At 44.2% G+C, this 27168-nt stretch overlaps 1 protein-coding gene across 3 annotated transcripts in view; it reads left to right on the top strand.

Annotated features, from left to right (window-relative positions):
• Positions 1–27168, top strand: part of c11.1 (maestro heat like repeat family protein c11.1) — a 123956-nt gene that overhangs the window by 83189 nt on the left and 13599 nt on the right. For 2 of the 3 annotated variants that reach the window (XM_045765299.2, XM_069311046.1), the window contains exons 17-22: positions 5237–5553; positions 9833–9970; positions 12594–12702; positions 12991–13137; positions 25298–25507; positions 25885–26034. In XM_045765299.2, the coding sequence (XP_045621255.2) occupies positions 5237–5553; positions 9833–9970; positions 12594–12702; positions 12991–13137; positions 25298–25507; positions 25885–26034 (1071 nt within the window). Of the gene's footprint in view, positions 1–5236; positions 5554–9832; positions 9971–12593; positions 12703–12990; positions 13138–20795; positions 20856–25297; positions 25508–25884; positions 26035–27168 lie in introns of those variants that run through there. The other variant, XM_069311047.1, reaches the window with a different exon arrangement.

Below are 27168 nucleotides of genomic sequence, written 5' to 3' on the forward strand. Positions count from 1 at the left end.
CCCTGATCCAGCTCTTGCTCTGGTTCCTGGTAAAATTGAAGTCCTACAGAAAAAGGTTGATCCCTTTGGCTCCCTGGTGGCTGGCCCAGCCTTCGTTCCAGGCATTGCTTGTTTGGTGTCAGAACCCAGTCATTTTTCCATGACTTTGCCTCTTCCAGAAGATCAGTCTGCTGATATACCTTGCTGGTTCTGTCTTCTCCTCCGGTTTTTGTGTCTGGGGTTCTGGTGCATGTTATTGCCATCTCTGCAGTGATCAGGTGGCTAGTTTGTTGGTGTCCTGCCTGGGGTCCTCCACTCGGCGACAGTATGAAGTGTCGTGGCACACTTTTGTTAATTCTTCACCCTACATCATTGTTCTCCGGGGTAGATTTTGGGTTTTCTTGATCCTTTCTTAGTTTTTGGGTTCAGCATCTTATGCCAAATAATGATAATAATTATAATAATAATTAATTTATTTGCAAGAAGGTACAATGGGTTGGTGAGATAACATAAGACTGGTATTTTTACATTCATGCAAAGCCACTAGCATGCATAGTGTTTCAGGCAGACAAATACTGATGCCTTGTATCGTGCGGCATTTGCAGAGCCGCTGCAGCTTGTGTTCAGAGTCGATAATGTCTCGGGCACTACTTCACCTCCGGCCTGTTCATGTGCCATCTAAGCCTGCTTGGTATTCTATTCTTTTTTTCTGCTCATTTTTACAGTGCCCCCTTCGGCCCATGATTGTTTTTATACGTCTTTTTGTTCTCTCGCCTCCGGTTGTTGGGTGGGTGATCTTCGTTCTCCTTTGGCACCGGGGTTTTTGTTCCTTCAGCCCAGGGGGTAGTTTTGTTCACCTGCTGCTAGTTCCTTCTTTTCTGGCGAAGAATGAGTCGGTTGACCTCAGGTAGTGTCCGTTGGGAGCGGTTGATGCTTGGTTAGGTCAGGGGTGCATCTTGTTCTTTGCCTCTTGGTGGTTCTTTGCTGCTACTTTCATGCATCCTCTTCTGCTTTAGTGGACTCGTGGGTTGCTCTGGTTTCCCTGGTCCAGGGCAACCCCTCCAGAGCAACTTCAGGAGGGGTTGCCCTTGCAACCCCTCCTTCCCTTGTTTACCTTAGGGTAAAGGGTAGTTTGCACTGGTAGGGGGTGCAGGGTACTGCACAGCTAGTTATTACCTATTATAGCGACCGGCTCCGTTCCACCTGGGTACGTTGTCCTCTTGCAGGCTTTTTCTTTTGTTTTCATTTTCCTGCCTGGTGGGGGGGGGGGGGTCTGCCTTTTGGTTTGTTGTCCCCTGTCTGTGACTTGGGTTTTATATATCCTTATTTCTGGGTGGTACTCACTGCAATCCCATGAGTGGACACGTCCCGGGGGTTCAGCTTTTAGCAGTTTGTTTGGTAGACTTGGGCACCAGTTTGCAGTACCCTGCCTAGGCTTACTCTTAGCAATACCAGTCTATGGGTCCTGGGAAACCCTGTGGAGGGCACAAGGGGTCCGATGGATGCGACCCCTGGGTCCCCTCTTGCCTTGAGTTGGCAAGAGGTTGCTGGAGGGTTTATGCGGGTGCCTGAACTTTGCCGTGATGGTCTACCCGCCGGTTCCTTTGAGGATGTTCCCTGCCACCTCTCTTGCGACCGCTGGGTTCGGCCTCTGGGAACTTTGCATCGGCTGCTGCATCATCGGCCTTGGGTTTTTCGGGGTTCAGTGCCTTGGCACCTCCCTGAGCCCTTGCTCAATGTGTTCACGGATGTGTCGTCTCCTGGCAGGGGTTTTGTGACCAGGGCTCACCAGGCCGGCCAAAGGCAGTAAGGTCCGTCAGGCCTACAGCACAGTGCAGGAGTTTGCGGCAGTGTGGATATTGCTTCGGAGGGTTCGGGTCACTCGCAGATCGACAATCTTGCTCCATTCAGACTGCATCCCGGTGGTTCATTGCCTGAACCATTGGGGTTCAATACAGTCCTTGGCTCTTTTGGGCTGGTCGCTTCAGGTGACTCATCTGCCGAGTTCTCGGGGTTTGGCTCTCGTGGCCGTTCACATTCGGGGAGTGTCCAACATTCTGCCGGATAGCTTGTCTCGGTTCATTCCCCTGTCCTCGGAATGGACGGTCAACGCCGACTCATTCAGTTGGCTCTGCCGAATATACGGGCTCCCGGAGGTGGACCTCTTCACGTCTGTGTGGTCGAGGCATCTCCTGGTATGTGTGGTGCCCTTCCCCAACTGTGAGGTTGTCGGGTTCAATGCTTTTCGGCAGGACTGGTCAAAGTGGGGTTTCATGTACAGTACCTCTTTTTCCCGGTTCTGCTGTTACTCCAGGTCCTAGCTCACTTGGAGACTTACCAGGGGAGAGTCTCGAGACTGGGCTAGCTCCTTGTTGGCTGGCTCCTTGTTGGCCAGCCCAGTCTTGGTTTCAGGAGCTGCTTTCTTGGTGTCCAAACCCAGAGGTTTTCCCGCGGCTCCGCCTCTTTCGGCTGATCGTTACGGTCTGTTACGTCGCTGATTCGATCTTCTCCTTAAGTCTTCGCTTCTAGTATTCCCACCTGCATGCTTCGTCTCGGCAGCAGTATGAAGTTTCCTGCTGTTCTTCAGTTTCTCTGTCTCTTCGTAGGTAAACTGTACTTCGCTTTCTGTTTAGGCGGTCTTGACCTTTCTCTCGTGGCTGCTTTAGGACCGTCATCTTATGCCAGATACTGTCGCTTCATATCGTGCAATGTTAGCGGAGCCACTGCAGCTTGCTTTCGGCATCGATGTTGTTTCTGAGCTGTTCCACAAGTTGTCTTGGGCGTTGTTTCACCGGCCTGCTCATGCGCCGCCTAAGCCGTCCAGGTCATTGGACAGGGTGTTCTCTTATAGTTCTTCCCCCTCAGTTTGTAATGGCCCCTTCGGTTCAGGATTGTCTCTCCAAGGCTCTTTCCCTGTTGGCACTGGCCTCTGGGGTCGGGTTGGGGAGCTTTATGCTCTCTGGTGCATGGGTTTCTGCTCTTTTGGCTCTGGTGATAGATTTGTTCGTTTGCAGCCATCTCCCTCTTTTCTGGCGAAGAATGAGACAGCTCCTTTCCGGAGGGGGTCCTTGGGTTGTTGATACTTGCTTGGTTGGTCAGGCTGGGGGTGCATCATGTGTTGTGTCCAGTTGCGACTCTGCCGTTATTTGCGTGCCGCTTCTGTGTCCGGGGACATGCTTTGGGTTGATCCGGTTTCCCATCTTCCCTGTTCCAGAGTTCGGGTCTTCCAGGTCGTCCGCAGGATTATTCAGGCTATCTAGTCTGCGGTCTATCCCCCTGCCCATGACGTTTGTAAGTTTGCTGCTCTTGCTGCTGTCTTCAGTAACATGACTTAGGCTAACATTTGGGCACAGGGTTTTTGGTGGTCGAACAGGGTCCTGGCTGCCCGCTACCTGGTCAATGTTCCTGGGCGTAGTCAGGCCTGTGTCGCTTTGGGTCGGCGGTTGCAGCCAAATGTCTCGACTTGGCATTGAGGAGTGAGTGCCAACCGCCTCCTGGGTAAGTCCTTCTTGCTTTCGTCTTTTGGTAAGTAGCTTCGGGGAGTCGTAGGGGCTACCCCCAGAAAACCAGATTTGAATGTAATGAAACACCTTTTTCTGGGTGAGACCCGGAGGCTCCCTGGCATCCCTCCCTCCCTCCCTCCAGTCGGCGATTTTTTTCTTTGCATGTTTTTGACATCCAGCCTCTGAACTGAAGGTGTGGGCAGCTAGTGCAAGGGGTCTGGAGCTCCCCCTTCCCCCTCCCAGGGAGGGGGAAGCTGCACAGACGGCAGTGCAGCAACGTGGTGACGTCATGCTCGTTTTTCTTTGGGGAGCTCTGTCTACTTGTTTGACTTTTAGTAGTAATTTCAAACCAGAATAGGGGTTTGTTTTGGGATGCTTACCTTTCTGGGTGCCTGACCCGATCAATGGCAGACATACAATGCTCCAAATCACATGTGTATTTCTATAGGCCATTGCTCCTCATGCCACTTTGAGGGGGCCAGGTTCTGCCTCGTGGTCCCCGGTAGGCCTAAGAACTCCATTCACACTGACTGATGCCAAAGTCTTATATATCCATATTAGCCTGAATAAGCTCTGGGGAGCCTCCAGGTCTTGCCCCAATTTTTTTTTTTTTTTTTTTTTTTTTTTTTTTTTTTTTTTTACCGTATTCATTTTCTAGATCTTGGTGTGTGTGTATTACTTTCCTGTACAATATGATTGAACCCTCATATCAAACTCTTATGCCAACAAGTATGAGAAATGTTGCTGAGGCAATGGTGGTAGTTTTCAAGGGGATATTTGGCAAATTTGTGCTTGACTTACTGGATCATCCTAGCCATGATGGCTGTATAGGGCTGTGGGCTGTGAGGACAGTCTGACAGACGGTACAGTCGGCCAGAAAGCCTGGCCTCGGGTCAGTTTGTGGGAGTAGAACGGCTCAAAATTACCTACAAGTGATTCACAGATACCTTAAATAAGAGTGTATCATTGAGGCCATCCCTTTCCTTGGTACTATCTCTTCCATGGATGACTGCACAGTCAAGCTTATACACTTCTCACTGTCACTTGATTCTCCTCACATTAATATAAGATCCCTCTAATGTACTGTGTATTTACCTACCTCTCTTTTTCTTCATTGATGCTTGGTGCTTCCCTCTTTATTCTGTGAACATCCAGTACACTCCTGCACATCTTTACGAGAGTCAATGTTTCAAGCAGTCTCCGTGGTGTAGTGGTAAGACACTCGCCTGGCGTTCCGCGAGCGCTATGTCATGGGTTCGTATCCTGGCCGGGGAGGATTTACTGGGCGCAATTCCTTAACTGTAGCCTCTGTTTAACGCAACAGTAAAATGTGTACTTGGATGAAAAAACGATTCTTCGCGGCAGGGGATCGTATTCCAGGGACCATAGGATTAAGGACTTGCCCGAAACGCTACGCGTACTAGTGGCTCTACAAGAATGTAACAACTCTTGTATATATCTCAATGTGTTTTTCATTGTACTGTACATATGAGATGAGCTTTTTGCCTTTACCAGACAACACAACCTATGACATATACATTCCAAGGATAACCATTTCTGCGAATATCAGGATGGTTATCATAAAGGAGTAGCCTTGTATGGTAAAAGCTGTGTAAATAAAATACCTGTTGTGGTAAGATTATAGCTGTAAATATTTTTTGGCTGCTGTTATTGATTTTTTTCCCTTGTTTAATATAGTAGCCCATATTTGCTTGTGTACGTTGTGTGATTTTAACATTGTTGTGTACTTGCAGGCTATCTGTGGCCTGAGAGAGCTGATGCATGATTTAAGAATGCACAGGGAACATACTGATGGTGATTATGAGGATGATGACTGGGAGAGAATTGATGGGAGTGAAGCCATGGAACACACACAGCCCCAGCCCCAACCCTTGCCTGCATCACAGCAGATCATAAGTGACAACTTCCCATCGTTGGCAGCATTACTTCTGCTCTCGTACGGCTCGTATGTTGGGGTCGTTGCTCCCCTCCATCAGACTGCCCATGCAAACTCCAAAAGTGCCTTCAACTTTATTCCTAACAGAGGAGCAACATCCCTTGTTCCTACTAAGTATGTTATCCTGTGTGCAAAAGTTTTACTTTACACATCATTCTTACTACTACTACCGCTATTACTACTGTAACCAGTTTCCCAGTTTTGTGTTGTGAGGAAGCACCTGACCAGAGGTGACAAGAGTAATGAAGGGAAGAAGGATAAAGTGGCTTTAAAAAGACTTTAGTTCACCATTTTTCACGCAAATTAATATACAGTAGAGTTAGCATCATCATTAGTCGGCAAAACTTTCACAGCAGCACCTCACTACTCCATATGAACAGGTGTAGAGTGGTTCACGTGATTTGTAACTTAAAAATATGTTTTATCAATCACTTTTTAATTACCTGTAGACATGCTTCCCTGCAGTTCTTGTGCACAGTTTGCATTTGGGGCCCATATACTGATTTGCTCACCATGTCTGTCCATCTTTCCGGGGGAATTCCTGTCTGCTCTTTGAAACTATCTGAACAGATATGCGCTATATTAGTTTGAGATCATCAGCCCCAGAGGTTCTTATGCCTACCGGGAACCACAAGCCAGAACTTGGTCCCCTCAGAAAGGTACAGGAAGTAATGACATACGAGCACTTTAAACGTAAAGTGCGTCATGTTCTGCTATCGACTGGGGCGGGCACCCAGAAAAGTAGGAGAACCAAAACAAACAACTAGCCGGAACAACCGTGGACATCTTCAAGAGAAAACTGGACGGTTTTCTAAGAGAAGTTCCGGATCAGCCGGGCTGTGGTGGGTACGTGGCCCTGCGGGCCGCTCCAAGCAACAGCCTGGTGGACCAAACTCTCACAAGTTGAGCCTGGCCTCGGGCCGGGCTTGGGGAGTAGAAGAACTCCCAGAACCCCATCAACCAGGTATCAACCAGCCAGTAAAACTGTGACCTACAGCCAGAAAGAGCAAAGAAAGTGGTGTGGATTTTTTTTTTCCTCCACTCCTCTCATTTTCTGGTAATTTTGTCGGTGTGAACGGAGGTGGTCTGCTTAGCTGCTTATTAGGCCATCCTAAGTTGTGGTGGCTCTCCTCCTCTGTTGCCTACAAGTAGGGGGTCTCCCGGCTTAGCTGGCCCCAGTGCCTGGGATACTTGTAGGCCTGACGTACCCTGCAGGCCCTGGAAAACCCTCGTGGGCTCAGTTGGTAACCTGGATCTGTCAGAGTGCACTCTCACCTTGTGCGAATTTGACAATTGTTCTTTGACCCTGCCTCAGGGAGACTATCCACTATTTCTGCCTCCACCATGCAGCTTGTTGGGTTAGTGATGCCTACGACCTGAAGTCTTGTTGGACTTGTTCCCCGCTTGTGTTTCAGTTTACCCATTCCTCATTTGCAGATGATAGAATTCAGGCTGCAGCAGCATTGCAAGCTTGCTTCTTCTTGCAATGTGTCAGATTGGTTGCCCAGTTGGAAGCCCCAGAGCCCCAGATGTAGGGGCATTGGTCACTTTGACCTTGGTATCATCTGCGCCCCCGCTTCCTTTCCAGGTGGGCGTGGTTTGCCCTGCTTCTCTGCTTCTGGGTTTCCAAACGTGTGAGGGTTTCGGAGTCGGGGCGAGGTTTAGATTGGGATGAGGCTCGAGTGGCTTCGGGGGCTGCCCCTTACGATTCGGGCGCGGAAGTGTTGAGCCGTTTCTTCCTTCAGGTTCATCCCACCGCCTTTCTTCACGGAAATCTTTTCCTTGGACTCTGCCTTTGTTTCAGGGGTGGTGGGCATGGAAGAGAGCTCAGCCCTGGGGCCTGTATCAGGGGTTCCCGGGGCTCAGGGAAGTCTGTTTGGAGCGCTTGGGCTCCTTTTGACCCTGCTGCCGTCGTGCCTTCTGGGCAGGTATTGTTACTGCAGGGGAAGGGTTTTTCGTAGCCTCCCCCCCCCCCTTCCCCCTGGTTTCATTTCCGGGTGTCTTTGGGTTCTTTGGATTCGTCTTTCCGGATTCCATCTATCCTTTCCTTTCCTTCCGCCTTCTTTTCGGATTTCCCCTGGGAAGGTTCAGGAGGCCCTTGGTGTGTACCTCCTGCAAGACCCAGTGTACGCCTTGGTGATGGATCCGGCTTCTTTTAAGTTCTGTTCTTCTTCCCCATATTGGGTGCGTTATGAGGTTCTGGTGTCTTCAAGGCTGCCACTTTTTCTCTCAGAGCTTGGCATGGCTTTTGTTGTATTTGCACGCTTGAATGGCAGGAGGTTTCTTCTGTGTTGCAGGTGTTCTTGGATGGCTCGGTAGAGTTCCTCACCAAGTGCCTATTTGCTCCTGCGTTTCCTCGTAATGTGGATCTGTTGCAGTTGCATGCTCAGATGCCCACTCTTTTGGCTTCGGTCTTGCGCGTTTTCGCTCTTCTGGAGCTGTCTTCGAATTGGCTTTTGGAGGCTGTGGGGTCATTGAGTGAGGGGCCGTTGGCTGGGGTTCTGATCTCGGCTGTCGAGGAGTCGTCTGCCTTGCTCAAGCTGTTTGCCCGATACTCCGGGAGGCGGTTCTATGTTTTTCTCCTCTCGCATTGGCAAGTGCTGGCTCTCTTCGGATGCTGCTTAAGACCTGGCTCTGCAGTCTTCTTTGCCGTTCTGTCCTCTGTTGTTCCCAGAGGACGTTGTCACTCAGTTTCTGTCGGCGGCTTTGACTAGTTGCCATCCTATTTCAGACTTGTGGGTGTTATGGTGGGACTGTTCTCGGTCTTCTCGGTTTATTCGTGCCTCGGTGGGTCAAGGTAATCCTTTGGTGCCAGTGGTTGCCCTGGGGCCTTCGTTGTCTGGTTGGCGCTGTGTTAACTCTGTGTGGTGCTTGGCTTCTCGGGGGAGGCTGGCTCTTTTTACCTGCGTTTGATCCCATGATTTGTGGGCTTTTCAGGTAGTTTCTTCCGACCTCCGTTGGTGTTGGGTGGACCATTCTTCTGTAGGGGGAGTCAGGCCTGAGGGAAGTAGCCCTCTTCCCCATCCCTCAGTCAGGTCATTTTGAAGAGGCTTAATGTGGGCGTGGTCGAAACAACTTCGTCTCAAGTTGGTTTTCCGCTTGTTCCCAGTTCTGAAACCAGACTGTGCAGATCTCCGGTACATTTTGGACTTCTCTCATCTGAACTGGTTGATTCCTTGTCCTTCTTTTCGGATGACCACTCTTTCCTGGGTCAGGTTTGTTCTAGAGCCGGGGGCCTGGATGATTTCCCTGGACCTCCAGGACACTTATTGGCACATCCATATTCATCCAGGGATCAGGAATTGGTTAGGATTCGAAGTGGGGCAACAGGCTTACAGCTTTTGTTGCCTACCTTTCAGCTTAAATCTGGCACCTTGCATTTTACTCGTCTTGACTTGGGTCTTGGTGGTCAGTCTGTGTCTGCTAGGGATTCGGGTGTTGGCCGAATCCCTAGTTGGGGTGTAGGTTCTGGCTCATGACCCCTGGTAGGCACTCGAACTCCAAGGACTGATGGCACTAAATTAATATGGTATATGTCAATTTGATAGCTTCAGGGAAACCTCTGGGGCTCACCCAGAAAATGTTTCATTACATTGAAAGCTGATTTCTTGTTGGCCTTGGCCTCTGGTGCTTGAGTGGGGGAGGTTCGTGCTCTCCTCCAGCGCCTTGGGTTCTGTTCTTTTGGTCCGGGTGGTCATTTTGTTTGGTTGTAGCCTTCTTTTCTGGCAAAGAATGAGATGGCTGGTTTCCGGAGGTGTTCGGTAGTGATGGATGCTTGATTGGTTCGGTCGGGGGTGCATTACGTGTCGAGTCCGGTGGCGGCTTTACGTCAATACCTGCGGGCCACCGGTTCTGTGCCAGTGGACGCTCTTTCGGTGGATCCGCTTTCCCTAGTTCCTTGTTCCTGGGCTCGTGTGTCTCAGGCTGTCTGCAGTGTCATAAAGTCCAGCCAGCCTGTGGTCTACCCTCGTGCCCATGACGTACAGAAGTATGTGGCGCTCACTACAGTTTTGGGGAACAAGTCATGGGTCGACATTCCCGGTAGGCATAACAACTCCTGTGGCTGATGACCCCAAACTAATATAGCACATATCAGTTCAGATAACTTCAGGGAGCTTCTGGGGCTTCGTGCAGAAAATGGCGTTTCATTACTTTCAATGCTGGTTTTTTAGCCTTCTTTTTTCCCTCCTCTCAAATTCACTTAGATCAGTGTATTTGTTCATAAGATCATGTGCTCACAAGTTGAATATTCGTAAGTCGGGAACCCCTGCTATTTAAACTGATCTATAACTTCTGACTCTTCATCCATATACAGGATATTACACATTATGAGACCTACTAATAAATAAAAAAAAAAAGTATTTTGATAATATAATATTTGTTATACTTTCAGGATTGTTTTGAAGTGTCTTCAATCATTAGTGGATGTGATAGAGTGCAACTCACTCTGTAATGTGTTGGGCTCCAAGATTAGAGATGAAAATGATGACACACTTGAGATTTTCCTTCACACACTGTCTGAAATTATTGCGTAAGTTGCCTGTCTTATTTTTATCACATAATGATATATGGAATAAATATATTTCTTGAAGCCAAGGTCCTTGGGTAACTCCCTTTGAAGCAAGAGCTTGTATATATAGGTCCACAGACACGCACTTACCTTGCATGCCTCTAATGACTTGTTCACCCATCATGACCATCAACTTTTCAATAGTTTGGAAAGGGAGACAGTTTTAGATCTAACTAGAGCCACCACAGACACCAGCAAAGGTTAATGAGTTTACTATATTGTAATTCATGGAGGCAAGGGAAAATAACAGGTTGTAAGACAGAAGACGAGCATGAAGATTTTAGATAGTGTATAAAAGATATTTTCTCCATTTTTAATAGGAAAAAAATTACAAAAATATAAGTATACAAGTTATTTACTAATGTTAATACAGCAATTTAATATGAATAGCACAGCATGTATGAGAGGAGGAAGAGAAAATGAAAGATGTTAATATCTGGGTTGAGAGTTGAAGGTGACAGAGTGGTCGAGATATACTGTATGAGCTCGATTATCTGGACTATATGGGGAAGGATCCCCATCCGGATAAGCCCAATTTCTGGTGACATACTCTTCCCTAACTATACATCCTTGCACCCTCATGCTACTTTTGCCCTCTCTCCACCCATCACCCTCCCTACCCTTGTCATCACCCAAATCTTTCCCTCCCTCCCCATGCTGTGCCTCATCCTTCCCCTCCCAGCCCTTTCAATAAGTCAGGCTGTCAGGATGCTGACAGGCTGCACAAAGTCTGCCACAGACTGCCAGACAAGACAACACTGGACGAATGGATGGACAGACAGACCCGTCACGGACAGACAGACAGATGATCACCCGTCTCCTTCCTGTTCAACCCCCTAGCCCTTCTCAACTCACTGACGTGTGTTAATGCTTGCTGTATGATGACATAATATAATGCGCCTTAAATTGTGTTAAAACCCATTTTACGTTCTTATAAATATTTAAATGAATAAATAGCCAACTAAATACTTTTCAAATATTATGTTGTGTTATTTAAAATTCGTAACTAGTCCTCCACAGCAAAAAAAAAGTAAACAAATATGATTAAACAGCTCCTGCCCCACCTCTGACCCTCCCATCCTACCAAGACCCTACCCTCCCCAACCACCACCCACTCCCTTGCTAGGGTTAACATAGCGTCCATCTCTCTGGTACACAAGGACTGACATTACCAGCGGCAGCACTCTACATGTCTACACCGATAAATGTAGACGCCCACATGCTGATACCCATTACATTCAAAGACAAACCACACCTACTCCAGACAACCCCCCTCACCCACTCCAGCCTCCCTGCTTTCCACCCTACCCGCCTGCCTCCCTCACTCCCTGAAAGCCTCCCTTCTTCATCAGTTTACCGAGAAATTTCAGTAATTTCACAAGATAGCTAATTTCAAAGATATCTAAATAAGTGTAATTACCTAAGTGTAATTACCTAAGTGTAATTACCTAAGTGTAGCTACAGGATGAGAGCTACGCTCGTGGTGTCCCGTCTTCCCAACACTCTTTGTCATATAACGCTTTGAAACTACTGACGGTCTTGGCCTCCACTACCTTCTCACCTAACTTGTTCCAACCGTCTACCACTCTGTTTGCGAAAGTGAATTTTCTTATATTTCTTCGGCATCTGTGTTTAGCTAGTTTAAATCTATGACCTCTTGTTCTTAAAGTTCCAGGTCTCAGGAAATCTTCCCTATCGATTTTATCAATTCCTGTTACTATTTTGTATGTAGTGATCATATCTCTTTTTCTTCTGTCTTCTAATTTTGGCATATTTAATGCCTCTAACCTCTCCTCGTAGCTCTTGCCCTTCAGTTCTGGGAGCCACTTAGTAGCATGTCTTTGCACCTTTTCCAATTTGTTGATGTGCTTCTTAAGATATGGGCACCACACAACCGCTGCATATTCTAGCTTTGTCCTAACAAAAGTCGTGAACAATTTCTTTAGTATATCGCCATCCATGTATTTAAAAGCAATTCTGAAGTTAGAAAGCGTGGCATAGGCTCCTCGCACAATATTCTTTATGTGGTCCTCAGGGGATAGTTTTCTATCTAGAACCACCCCTAGATCTTTATCAGAATTCTTTAAAGATTTCTCACATAATATATAGGTTGTTTGAGGTCTATGTTCTCCTATTCTACATTCCATAACATGGCATTTATTAACATTAAATTCCATTTGCCAAGTGGTGCTCCATATACTTATTTTGTCTAGGTCATCTTGAAGGGCATGACAATCGTCTAAGTTTCTTATCCTTCCTATTATCTTAGCATCATCAGCAAACATGTTCATATAATTCTGTATACCAACTGGTAGATCATTTATGTAGACAATAAACATCACTGGTGCAAGAACTGAATCCTGTGGTTCGGTTCGGCAAGAACCCTCGGCTGTGCCCAGGGATGGGAAATTCACTAGCCCAGGCTGGACTTCATGTCCCCATGGGGGAGCAGGATTTTCTCAAAGGGAGCAACCAAGTGATTATCACAGACAAGAGCTTTTCATCCAAACTTAACGCTTTTTTGTTTACAAAGTGTTTTTGCTGCCATATTTACTGTTTTTTACCAAAACTGTTTTATTTACAGGATGTTGGTACTTGAATCTCCTAAAAATATTGTGAAATTGGTTAGTTTTTTGGATACTCAGCATGCACACGAGATGCAGAGAGTTACGGTGGCAGTGATCTTTGCTCAGGTAACTGTTCACTTGCACATTTACCTTGAACATCTTGTCAATAGTTCTAAATGGAACCTTATTAACATGTTGCCATCTGCCACTGAAGTAGGATTGAACTTCAATATTTATGTGCATATAAAATTAATGGATTTATAAGATTGTGTTGCAAAATAATGATTGGAGATGATTAATATATCAAATAAAAGATGAGGCAGGAAGAATTCGTGGTACAACAAGGGAGGCTGGATAATAACCATTATCACTGCCCAATGTAATTTAATTATCATTTTTTTTTTAACATTTCAGTTAATAGCAGAGAAATGTGGTGGAAATTATGAACTATTGGAGAACATTACTAATGGCTTATTATCAAGACTGAACGACCGCTCTGTGCACGTTCGGCGATTGGCAGTACGAGGCTTGGCCAACTTTGCTCATCTTCAAAATGATCAAGTGAGTTGATGAGCAAGTTAATTTTTACTTAAGTAAATTAAATTAAGTAATTTTAAATACAGATATATAATTTCCTTGACCATATATTGAACATGAGGGATTGTTGTCAGTCTTGCCAGCTCTCTCACACTGGAAGGCAAAGCATTTACTTCCTCTTGTGCAGCTGTTGTATATTGCATATACTATCCAGTATGACTATATGTATTCTGCCCCCTATGAAGTAAATATTAACTTGCGCTACATTTCCTGACAGTAGGGGTAATGTACACAAGTCCAATTCATATACAGTACAGTATTCTCGTTCAGAATTGGCATTTCATGATCAGTCAACATTTTAGTGTTGTAGTGTGTAGACCTAGTAGAAATGTGCAGAACATATTCATGGCCCATATTGCTGCCAGTAGTTCCACTTCCACCATGCTATCTTCTTGAGGTTATCTCGATGATTTTGGGGTTTCGTGCCCCCCGCGGCTCGATCCTCGACAAGGCCTCCATTTTGTTACACACACCCCAGGAAACAGCCTCTAGCAGCTGTCTAATTTCCAGGTACCTATTTACTGCTAGGTGAACAGGAGCATCAGGGTGAAAGAAACTTTGCCCATTTGTTTCCGCCCCCACCACGGATCGAACCCGGAACCTCAGGACTACGAATCCCGAGTGCTGTCCACTCAGCTGTCAGGCCACCATGCTGTACCAAGTAACAATGTCAATTAGATAACTGGAACTGTGCTGAATACTTCTCCACATACAGTATATCCATACTGCTGGTGGAATGTATTGCCAAATCTTTAAAGACAAGATGTTGTCTTAAAGACAGTGTGCAAGAACTGGGATGAATGATTGAACTATCAGTATTATTTTGAAGAAAGCTTGGTGATCAGGGTCCCAGGTGAAGTTGTTCTTGACATCGGCAAGTCCCTAGAACATGTCCGGTGCTCTTGCTATGTTTGTGGTATAAAATTGGATTCATAACTGCAAGGATAGACCCAAGGCTGTTGATATTAACTGGGACTAAAAAAATCTGATATGGGATACATATATTTCTGTGTCTAATGGGCACCTTCAGTAGACAAGTAGTTACTATAGAACTCACAAGTCATGATAATGTGCACTGGACAGAGAAATGTTGAACAGACGCATGTGATGGTGTCCTGGTGTGATGCATCACAAATGAATGTCATCGACCACCGATATATTCATCAATTTAGACAAAATCAATGAGATCATGTGGATGTGTTTATTCCACAATGTGATAAATGTTGCATATGGTTCAGCTGCCTCATCTAGCAACATTTGCCTGTTGCCTGGTGCCTGGAAACCAGCGTTGGTTTCCATCTTATCATTTCCATCAAAATATATGCACATTGGGTGAGAGGACGGGTTGGAGAGCCATTGGAATAAACTAAATTAGCACTTTGCTTTGTTGAATAGTCCTGGTTCCAGCCTGTAGATGTATTACACTCAAATGGACCATTCCGCTTCTGAGTAAATATGTTTGTAAAGGTCCTCTCACAGTGTTGTCCATGATGCAGGGTTCCTGCATCATGGACAACATGAACTGTATGATGTTCTGTCTCTGCTGCTTTGAAGTTATATACATCCTTCCTTGATGACACTTTTGTTACTACTCCCACATAATGCTCCTTGAGCATGTACTTCATTCAGATTCTATTTACTAGTTTAATACTTCACAGAATTTTTGCTACTGACCTTTACCATGATTCACTGAGAGATTTAAAATTTAGACATCACTCACTCCTTCAGTGCTGGTCCTTATGTTGCACTATCACTCCTTCAGCATCCTTTATACTCGTGTAATACTGCTTTTGTTTAATGATGAACCGTGCACTTCACTCTTACCGATTTAACAGTACTGAATGCTCAACACTGGCAGCTCACTCTGCATAGATGTTATCTAACCATGACTATAGTTTGTCTTGGGCTGTAATATTTGTTATCAGTTGCTAATAGATAGAGATAATTCTTTAATATTTTAATGTTTTGTGTGTCAAATCAACCTTTTATGGGGTTAGCCTCGGAGGCTTCCTGAAGATATCATACAGTACACTGATCAGTGCCACACTACTAGGTGCCATCAGTAGAAGAGTTCTATTTGACTACTGGGGACCATAAGCCAGAACATGGCCCCCTTAGAGTGGCGTAAGAAGCGATAGCCTATGAACACTTTACATTTAGCGTTAATCATACTTGCCACCAGCCGGGAGAATATCATTCATAATTATTAACCCCCCTCTTAATTATTGATCTGTATCATTAACAAGTGTAATAATTAAAATATTGGAAAAAACGAAAAGCGTTTCTTGCCCGAAACGCGTTTTAAAGCCACGTATTAGTGGCTTTAGGCATAGTACTGTATGTACTAGCTCTATCTAGAAATCTAACATTCTGTTTGTAACTCATCTTGTATGTGTGTACTTTGATCTGAATAAACATTTATTTAATTATTATTATTTATTATTATAATTAACAATAAATGGAGATGGTTGGGTTGACTGCATCTACCTGGACCAAAAATGGCATTTGACAAAGTTGCAGATAAGAGGTGATTCTGGAAACTGGAACATACTGGTGGAGTGACAGGGAGGCTTTTAACATGGATGAACAGTTTTCTGACAGAAAAATGAGGGCAGTAATCAGAGGCAATGTATCGGACTGGAGAAATGTCATGAGTGGAGTACCACAGGGTTCAGTTCTTGCACTGGTAATGTTCATTGTCTTCATAAACGACCTACCAGAAGGAATACAGAATTATATGAACATGTTTGCTGATGATGCTAAGATAATTGGGAAGATAAGAAACTTAAAAGATGATCATGCCCTTTAACCCTTTAACTGCGCAACACGCATGCAGGCCCACGTCTGGGGTGCGCTACGCACCTCCGGGTATTTGTATTTTTCACGTTCCATTCAAAACTCCCGCGGCTACATGGGGTTCACATCAGCTTTCTCTGGGCTTTTGTAAACAGATGCCATCTTTGAAAAAAATCGTGGTCCATATTCCCGGGTGTGAGAGCCTCAGTACTCGGTATGCAACCAAGGCCGGCGCACGCAGCATGAGCTCACAGCACTGCTGTTCAGCTTGTGACCACAGCATCGCCTAATAATGTAAAAAAAAATATAGCTTGTATTATTTAGCCATGATAGTATTACAGAAGAGCCTGAGTGTGATAATGACTGTGTGCAATGTTCAAATATTAGTGATTCAATGCTGTTCACGATGTTCACAGCACTAGCCACAGCATCACAGCATTATTTCGTCCATCTAGGAATCTTCAAATGACTTCTTAGGTTCCTTTACAAAATAAACTTGAGGTCAATTATGTATTTATAGGATTTAGTGACCAGTATTGTGTTAACAGCATGATTGTGGTGATAAAAAGCACCGTGCGTAGTATTGTGGGAGGAGGAATTGTGGTGAGGGAGCGAGGGAGAGAATCGAGGTAGCCTCACTGTGTGTGGGGCAGCCACTCTTGTTTTGCTCATACTAGCTTAGTGGTTCTCTATGGTGAACACATTTGTACATGGGTATATACAGTGTGTGTATATAGTGTAATAACCCTCCAAACACACACCGAAACTACGACGTTGGTACAACGTTCGAACAAGTTTTAACACCTCCTAACCAGTTATAACAACCAATATAGCAAGTTGTAACAACGTTCTAATACGTCATAAACACGTTAAGCCAAGATGTAACAACTTTATTACAAGTTGTAACAAGCGGAAAATAGAGACAGTTTCGGTTTGTGTTTCCAGGGAACAGCAACAAGAGTATGTTGGGAGGAGCTATTTTGGTGAGGGAGGTGACGTAATCGTAGCGTCGTCTGTTGGCTGCTGTGTGATTTCTCATGCAGTGTATGGTGGCCACTGTAAAGTTTGGACACAATACCGGCTTACTTGCATAGTTCTGCTGAATAAAACATGTAGATAAGTATACTTGTGTGTAAATAGTGTAATACAAACAATAGCAGTATGGTGGGAGGAGCAATGTTGGTGGAGTGAGGGAGAGATGGGATGTTGGAGGAGTGAGGGTGTGGCAGCTGACCTCGCAGAGTTCCGAGTGTGTTGATGGTGAATGTTTATAGTGTGTGTAAATAGACTGTATATATACATAGCATGATACAATGGAAATATGCGCCTAATATGTGTACACAAGTGTCATGCACGTAACACAGTGTCTTCGGACAGTACAGATGTTCTACTGCCATAATATAGTGTACATGTTCATTATACATAGGACTGGCATGTAAAAGCATATAAAATGTATTTGGAACTGTGCACATAAAATGAACAAAAATATATTCGCGGCAACCCATGCACCCTGCCCCGAGCGCCCTACCTGCCCTGGGGGCATACGCCACGGGCGACCAGGGAATGATGATGTCACACACGAACTTATGGACCCCATAGCAGCCAAAGTACATACAATTTCGACCTTCTGTTACTATACCCATACTCGGGGAAGGGTTTTTGACACTTTCAAAACAGAAAATAATTTTTTCAGATAATTTATTTCCTGCGCACTGGGGGGGGGTGTCATATTTGGAGGCCGCGCAGTTAAGGGGTTAAGAAAACCTGGGCAAAATAAATATATGGAGTACCACTTGGCAAATGGAATTTAATGTGAATAAAATACCATGGTATGGAATGTGGAATAGGAGAAAATAGACCACACACAACCTACAAATTACGATGTATATGAAAATGCTTTAAAAAATATAAATGTAAAATAGAAATATTTCTTTAAAAGACATACAGTACAGTATAAGAAAATTCATTTTCGCAAACATAGTGGTTGGTGCTTGGAACATGTTAAGTGAGAAGGTGGAAGGCAAAACTATCAGTAGTTTCAATGTTTTATATGAGTGTGTGCTGGGAAGACGGGACACCACCAGCATAGTTCTCATCCAGTAACTACACTTTCAAATTATCGATTATCTTTCAAAACTACAAATTTCATTATCCCAATTTCATTATTATTATATTTCATTTCATTAAGTTATGGAAATATGCAGATTACGGGTGAAGTGGGGGAATAGTTGTCTTTCTTTAAGAGCATGAAAGAGTGTGAAGGTAGCAGTTAGGGTGCGTCCTGCCTTCCCTGCCATTAGCACAAGTGGAGAACATGCAGTAAACAACAGAGGTCCACAACTTTTATTCTCCAACTATGAAATATCACTTGAATTACAAGAACTTGACAAATTTCTGCAGAAATTACCATATTAGCCTGGCTGTGATAACTGTGGCCCTGCAGACCTACAGAGCAAACAGTCTCATAGACCAGGCAGTTGCCAAGGAAAGCTAGACCCAGGCCAGACTATGAAAGAAAAAATATAAAAATTCTTTGCAGGTAATCTATGTAACCGCAGTGATGATACTTGCCACCACTCTGTCATTGTAAGGAGTAGGAGGGGCTAATAATCTTTTATCAAAATAAACTAAGCTTCCCCATTTCCTTACTAACAGTACATGTACATTAATTTTAAATTTGAAATGCAGAACAAATGTAAGGTATATATATATACACACCTCAAACACGAAAGAGAGAACAATCGGCGACCGCCACGATTATTTTGAGTTGGCGGGACTTAAACCAAATGTGTGGGTGCATTACTGTACATTTATATAAAGACGGTAAATGGGACATAATATAACATGGAAATCATTTATCACTCACCAGATCAACTAGCGAGATGGGTGCTCATGAGCAAACAGAGTGGTAGACGGTTGGAACAAGTTAGGTGAGAAGGTGGTGGAGGCCAAGACCGTCAGTAGTTTCAAAGCGTTATATGACAAAGAGTGCTGGGAAGACGGAACACCACAAGCGTAGTTCTCATCCTGTAATTACACTTAGGTAATTACACAACACACACCCTCAGTGGGTTAAGTCCGAATCCCCTTTGTGGTAGTGGGTCGGTGCACACACACTACCCTCACAAAAATGAAATGGAAAACTTTATACACAATGGCATAAACATTCTCTAATACAGTTTTACACATTGTGCTTGCAGTCACTGACAAACAACACACACAAATTAAGCAAAATAAAACTAATATTTTAGCTAAAACAAAAACATTTATATTAATAGCGACAAAAGGTAGACTTTATATACCACTTACGACATCATTGTATAATACAATAATGTGATAATTCATTGTGTCGGAAGACAGGCAGCCAGTCTATATATACTGGCAGCTTATATGGATGGGGCCCCCCCCCCCACAGGGTCGAATTACTGACCCCCCCCCCTCCTCTTCCCTCTCCACCCAACCCCCCCCCTCCTCTTCCCTCTCCACCCAACCCCCCCAACCCCCCCAACCCCCTTCAAGGATGCAACCCCACAACAAGCTGACAAACTCCTAGATAAATATTTACTGCTATGTGAACAGGTCATTTGGTGATGGGGGCAAATTTGGTGATCCACCAGGCTACGGGCCTCGTAGCCTGGTGGATAGCGCGCAGGACTCGTAATTCTGTGGCGCGGGTTCGATTCCCGCACGAGGCAGAAACAAATGGGCAAAGTTTCTTTCACCCTGAATGCCCCTGTTACCTAGCAGTAAAATAGGTACCTGGGTGTTAGTCAGCTGTCACGGGCTGCTTCCTGGGGGTGGAGGCCTGGTCGAGGACCGGGCCGCGGGGACACTAAAGCCCCGAAATCATCTCAAGATAACCTCAAGATGGGAAATGCACATAACCACTTGTGTCCAGCCCAGGATTGAAACCCGGTATTCTCGATTTCTTGTCGAGAATGAACCCGACTGTATTACAGTACTCATGTTGCAGAATCATTCAGGGATACCTTATTTTCATTGCAAACAATTTAGAAATTGCTAATATCTTAGAATAATCCATGAATATTCCCTTTGAGGAGGTGCCGGGTTTGTGAGTTGGTTGTGTGTTGCTGTAGCAGCAGGTGACATGTTCTCTTCACGAAGGTTCTGTGGACAGAGCTGAAACAATTGTTCAAAACAGGACCATGCTAGCTCCAGGTTTCTCTAATGCTCAGAAATGCTATGTTAGTGTTAAGTTAATTAGCATGCCAGTTATAAATAGCAAGGAGGCAGGGGACATAAAGAACTTGATCTCGCTCTCCCATAGTCATTCATAGGTAAGCACATACTATGTACTGAATTGCTCTCCTAAACCCATGTGTTGAAACGCGCAGTGTTGCCAGCCCCCACACTTCGATTATGTATGAAAACATCCCTTGATGTGAACAACAGTGGAAGGTCTACAAAATATATACTGTAACCTAGCAATCTTCAAAGGACTGATGCTGGAACTTTTGGGTAGAATAATGCTTGCTTGCTAAGTGTGCATAATATTTTATGGATTATGTTATTGAAATGCAATTGATAATTGCACAAATTAAGTTAAGTATTAATTCACATTAAGAGATAATTTTGAACCATATACCTTATTTTTAATAAATTAACAAAATGCTGAAAATTCTAAGAGGAGGAATACCAGTACATAAAATAGTGGGAACAAAATTATCTCTGTTTCAAGGTTGTTTACTTTATTAAATAATCTGCATTTTATAACTTTTGGTTGCTGGCACATTTTGCATTTCTAATTTTAAATTTGGTCATAGAATTATTATTTTTTTATATTGTGTATTTTATTTCTATTCTAGTGCTTTTTCCCTCAATGGCTTTGGGTAAGTCATGATGAGCAGTGACACTGTTTGTTAGCTCTTGTGAGTTTGAGAGTGCATCTTTGCCTAGTTTGATAAAGTACTCAAGGTTGACTTTGATTTTGGCTGGTTCTATGTAATGTGCACATTGTTCTGTGTGTGATGCACCTGCATAAATTATTGCCCAAGATGGTAATCTTTAAATCTAAGTAACATCCCCCCCCACCTCTCTCTCTCTCTTCCACTTTCTGGTTGGCATTAACCACTGTGATGTACTTCGTTTATTGGGACATTCCCCCTGTGCGCCGAGAATCAAGTGTTTGCAAAAAATTCTTTGATCTTTAGAAAAGGATAAATTCCATTCCCTGAACAGGTACATGTAAAAAAAAACTAAAAAATTCCTCTTTGGCTGTGGAGAAGTGGGCGTGTGACGCCATCACGGGCTGGTTGCCCGTGCATGAACCTCCCAGAGGCGGTCGCGTGGGCCATTCAAGCACCGCGAGTTGCCACAAATATATTTTCAATTATTTGTTTTATGTATTTCCAATGCATTTTTTTTTTTATTGTATATGATGCACATTTGTGTCCTTTTACAATTTTTATACAGTAGAATGTTCATAATATTCCATAAAACTGGTACATATGTCAGTAATGTGTCCACAATAAGTGTTTATTGTTGCAATATTACTTGTTCAAAATTCACTAAAATTTCAATATGTACAGTTTCACACACTATTTACACAGTAACACACTGTATTACACACTCGGTACTATCCACCAGGCCTCGTAGCCTGGTGGATAGCGCGCAGGACTCGTAATTCTGTGGCGCGGGTTCGATTCCCGCACGAGGCAGAAACAAATGGGCAAAGTTTCTTTCACCCTGAATGCCCCTGTTACCTAGCAGTAAATAGGTACCTGGGAGTTAGTCAGCTGTCACGGGCTGCTTCCTGGGGGTGGAGGCCTGGTCGAGGACCGGGCCGCGGGGACACTAAAAAGCCCCGAAATCATCTCAAGATAACCTCAAGAAGATGGTACACAGCGTGACTTCGCTCTCATTGCTCCAGGTACAAACAGATTTTTGCTTCCTGTTTCTTCATTCTGAATGCTTGCAAGTAGCGCACTCGCGTACACCCTTGGCTTTAGTACCTGTAGGTGGTATGTAGCCAAGCTTGTGAAGTGTAAGGTAGTCTTGAAAAGATTGCTTTGTAAGGTATTCTGGAAGAGATTCAGGTATTGAGGAAGAGACTCGGGTATTTTGGAAGAGATTCAGCTATTCTTGAAAAGATCTATGGATAACACCACCATGGAAGCCGCTAACACTGTTCATCTATGCTACTTGTATCGGAGGCATCATCACTGAAACTAGAAAATGATTCATCTATGTATCTATAAAAATTGGAGATAACACGAGTGAGCATGAGTGGCGTTCAGCTACTAGTGGTGCTCTGCTATTACTGAACAAGTTCGCTGTATCATACTCATCGGTGCTGTATCACTAGTATCCGACCCTTGTGTTAGGTCCTTATTGTGCCTAGTTTCATCAATATCATGACCTTTATGTTCTTCAAACAATAAGGTCTGAATTTCACAGACAGAGAGCAATCTTTCAACACCACATCGGACAGGTGTTTGGGAGCCAGAGGCGCGTGCGCCACCCATGGTTGCTCACTCGGAACTGAGCCAGCCAGAAGCCCTAGGACGAAATATTAAAAAGGTGTTTTCATGGCTCGGGTAAATCGGGGAAAATTGGACCCGTACGAGGCAGTTCCTATCAGCCCGTACAAGGCAGTTCTTATTTTTATCCAACCAGATTTATTTCTATGTATTCTGCTTTCTTTAGATGCTTGTAAAGTCTTGTTATCAAATTTAGGTCTTTTCATTTCATGTTTCCATTATAATATTTATGCTTTTCTGATCATGCTTCATATCCACTGCATGTTATAATTATTTTGGTCATTATAAATAATATCTTTCCACAACTTCAAATTGCCTATTCGTTGCTTTTTCTGGATTTACTGTACTTCTCAATTCTTCATACTTGTTTTGTATTCAAGTTCTCTAATGATATTGCAATAATCCTAGTCTGTCTGCACCTTCACTAATGGCTAATGCAGAGTTACAAGCATGAATATTTAATGGGGCATTATAGCATTAGGAAGTGTAAAAGCACCCTGTGGTATATTAGAAGAGAGATGGAGCCTCTAGGGCTAGATGTTGCTTACCATTGATACCGTTGGATAAGTAATGCTAGGTTAGGTAGGAACCCACGACACTTGCCCACTACATTTATACACCACCCACATTCACATAGAAATTCACCCAAATAATATATACCACAAAATACAAGAGCCTAGTCTTAACCCTTAAGGGTACAATAGACATATGCACATACCATCATTCACATGTTACCCTCCACATGGAGAGAACGAAGAAGACATCTGGATTGTCATCCACACTTCTGTGAACATAAACATTCCATTCGTCTGGGCTCCGAGAGACTTGAACCGTGGACTCCACGTGTGTGAGGCTGAAACTCGATCGACCGAGCTATTGAGTAGACTTAATATGGAAAGTTTCCAGAAGCAGCATACTATTTCCAAACTGGAATTTTTTTTACTTTCCCTGACTACTACTGAAGCTTTGAGGAATTAGTGATCCACGCCCACGTCATCTAAATTGTCATCCACACATCCGTAGGAATAAACTACTCAATATCTCAGTCGATAGAGCTTTGGTCTGCATGCGGGGAGTCCGCGGTTCAAGTCGCCTAGAGCCCAGGTTTTGGGAAGGAAATCTGGAAAATGTGATGATGGGGGGGAGGGGGGCATTGAGGAGTAGGGGGAAGCATGAGGAGTAGGGGAGAGCATGAAGAGTAGAGAAGATGGAGCAGATGACGCATTAAGATGGAGTGTGGGGATAGAGAGGAAAGGGACATTGCAGGGAGATGGGGTTGCTGTGTGTCCTATGTTTGGCTCATGTTCCCAGGGCAGCAGGCATGTTCCTCCAACAACAACCCTCTCAGTTGTTGTTGGATTCCTCATCAACCGTCTCAATTGTATTGTGGGAGATAGTTGCCAACTGATTCACCTTGATTAAGTGATAGGGGTTCCAGCCAACCTCGATGACTGGCTGATGGTTGCTCCTAGTCAATCATGGAATTGGTGGGGTATCTTATGGTGGAATTTCTTGAAATAACTAAAGAACTTGTAAGGATTAAAACAAATTGGATAAAGGAGGCCCAGTTGAAGAATGCGGCGAGCTATGGGAAAGGTAAAACACACACACACACACACACACACACACTTAAGAGTTTTAGAATGCCAGGTTAGCTGTGAAAGAATATATGATCAAACTGTTAGAGTTCCTCCTCACTTGTGTCCTAAGACACAGCAGAACAAAGGACTTGGAGTAAAATAGGAAGAGTGAAAAATCTGAGAGTGCAGGGAGCAAGGAACATGTGGTAAATGAGAATCGAAGCTATTGTCATGGGCGCACACACAAAACGAGGTTAAAGGTGAATGTACCAAGTAAATGATCCTACTGTGGAGTAATCATGAGAAAAATGTTAACTTGGTCACTGAGTGTGAACTAAAATAGGAGAGTGAACCAGGGGCAAAGACTGGCCTCCAGGAAAGCAAATTAGCAATAGACCGAGACACCACCAAGAAAACATAGATGTTTATTCGACCATGGCTCTGCTGACTGTGGTCAATAAAGTCCCAAAGATGCACAATGAATAGGCACAGACATGGGGGAAGAGGAAGGAGGCCTGCTTAGTAGTAGCCCATCTGAGAAAACATATATTAAAAGGTGCTCATAGTAACACAGAGCAAGCAAAATAACACTGCCAGGGCAACCAAGTCGAGATCAGCTAGATGAGGGAATGAAATGCAGAGATGCTACTGGGAGAGACGGGAAATGTAATGAGCCAAGGACAATGATCATTTAAGGGACTGGACTTAAATTTCCTGGTGATTCTGGAAATGTGAAGGAGGTTGTGTAACTGTCAAAAGAATCTAAAAGCAGTTGGCAAGGTTGATTATTCTAGGCTGGATCAAGTTGGACAAGTATGTCTTGTAGCAGGTGTTGTGGTAGAATGTGTACTCAGTGACAGCCACATTTGTTCTGGAGGTGGGAGGCTGCCTTTAGCACGCTGGCCAGGAGGGCACCGAGGGACCAGCAGAAGGTGAAGGGACAGATGTGATGAGGTGTTGAAATTGTTAAATTTAGACACACATGTCAATAACTCTGCCTGTTCCTTAATTAACGTTCCTGACTATGGTCGAGAGTACAAAATGCTGAGAGCAGGAGAATGTGTTGTATTGTGTGTGTCAAAGAACGGTGTACCACAAGTGAGAGAGGGTGGCTGTGTAGAGAATGCAGCCTCAAGTGACACGCAGGAACTAGGGGGAGGAAGGCAAATGGTCTAGGTGTCTTATGTGACTATTTACGTGGCTTACCAATACTATATAGTAGAGTATTTTAGTTAAAATATCTTACAGGTGTCGGAAAAGTTAACAGAGATCATAACAGCTCTGGTGGAAGCAACGGACCAGCGTGACAGCTGTGGCTCGGATGGAACTGGACTAGAAACACAGGTAGCTCTCGAGGCCTTGAGGGGACTTGCTGCTCTCCTCCCACGTCTCCCACAGGAAACTGTGCTTCAGCACACGCCTACGCTCCTAATCAGGATCAGACTCTTCTCAGAGAAAGTAAGTTCACAAATTGGATTTTAAATACAAATATTTTATTTCATTAATAAATACAGTATTGAGGCTGTACAATGCCTCAGGCGCGCACACTATTGACTGGACCCCCTAGTTGATCGGGGGTGCAGATTTGATTGTCCTACAGCCTCGATATTCATTCATAGATTGATTGTTATTGTGATTTTCATTGTGTACAGTATTTTATTTCATGTTTTTAAGCTATTTACTTGACAGCAGTGTAGTTTTAAATTAATTATTTCCACTGTTTGACAAAAATGTAGGTGGAAGTACTATACTGTACTGTAAGGTGAAACTGGTAGTATAGGAAATAAGATTCAAAGGGAGCATAGTACAGTATATTAAAATTTGTATTTCTCTAGTCATCGGGTGAAGTGCGTGAAGCGGGCTTGGGCGTTTTACGGGGTTTGGCTGCATCAGTTGGAGGCACCGAAGAGTTCCGAGAACAACTCCATCTGCATCTGCTGGCATCTTTAATTCATTTAGCAGATCCTCATCATCCAACAGTTGTGGTAGGTTGTGATTCAAATGATATATTCTTAGAATTAACAAGTTATGTTGGTAACACTAGAACTGTTTTGAAAACTTTACAAACCAGATGGCCTGCTTTTACTCATTTCTGTACTACAATTCTGCCACTCCCACAGCTGTGTCCTGTGCACCTTCATTTTAAGGCTCATGACTTTGTCAGGCAAGCAGTACATTGCATCATTGACAGAGGAATTACAGTACTGTATCTCTGTTGAATCATATATGGTTCTTGAGGGTTACTGGAAGCTGTCTTCTGGTCAGTATAGACTAATGCGGACGATGTCATTTAATAAGGAGCAGTAACCTTTCAGAATTGTCGGTGACATCACAGTCGGGGCTACTGATGGCATCATGGCATTGCCTATATATCAATTACGAATAATCTTGCACCATCTCTCCTATCTTTTAACTCCTATCCGACTTGACAACAGTCGGGTCATTTCTGTGGCTAGGGAAGACTTTCGAGAATATTCAATGCAGTCTAGAATGACTGCCAGTTAGCATACTCATAAAAACTCAGAAACCCATTCAGACAATTGGTAGCCCAAGAATTATCAGTTTGTAGAATTGGAATTCTACAAAACTGGTAATTCTTGGGCTGTTAATTGTATCCAAAATTCTTGCAATTTCTGGAGACGTTTGGCAATTCTGGATACAATACAATTCTGGATTCAGTACAATTCTGGATACAGTCAAGAATTCAGGTATCCCAAATTCTTGCAAATTTGTGGTTGTCTTGCCTGGCTGCTACTCCTGACCACCACCAGATAACAGCACTTCACAAACACTGGCTTCCCTAACTTGAGCCACTTGCACTCAAATGCAGCCCTCAAGCAAACCACTAAATCTCAGGAGAGAACCGACACAAGGAAAGTGTCCGGGATCATCTGAGAAATGTCCTGTAGCACAGTAGTCTATGTCCACAGCTCACAATTGAGGGGACTGGGTTAAGTCCCAGGGCAGGACAGAAATGGTTGGGCATGTTTCCTTTCCCCTGATATGTCTGTTCACATGTCCCCATAGTGTAGTGGTTAACACATTCACCTGGCGTTTCCCGAGCGCTTTGTCCTGGGTTCATATCCTGGCCGTGGAGGATTTACTGGGTGCAAATCCTT

This window comes from Procambarus clarkii, chromosome 69 (assembly GCF_040958095.1).
Source record: "Procambarus clarkii isolate CNS0578487 chromosome 69, FALCON_Pclarkii_2.0, whole genome shotgun sequence".
Taxonomy (NCBI): Eukaryota; Metazoa; Arthropoda; class Malacostraca; order Decapoda; family Cambaridae; genus Procambarus; species Procambarus clarkii.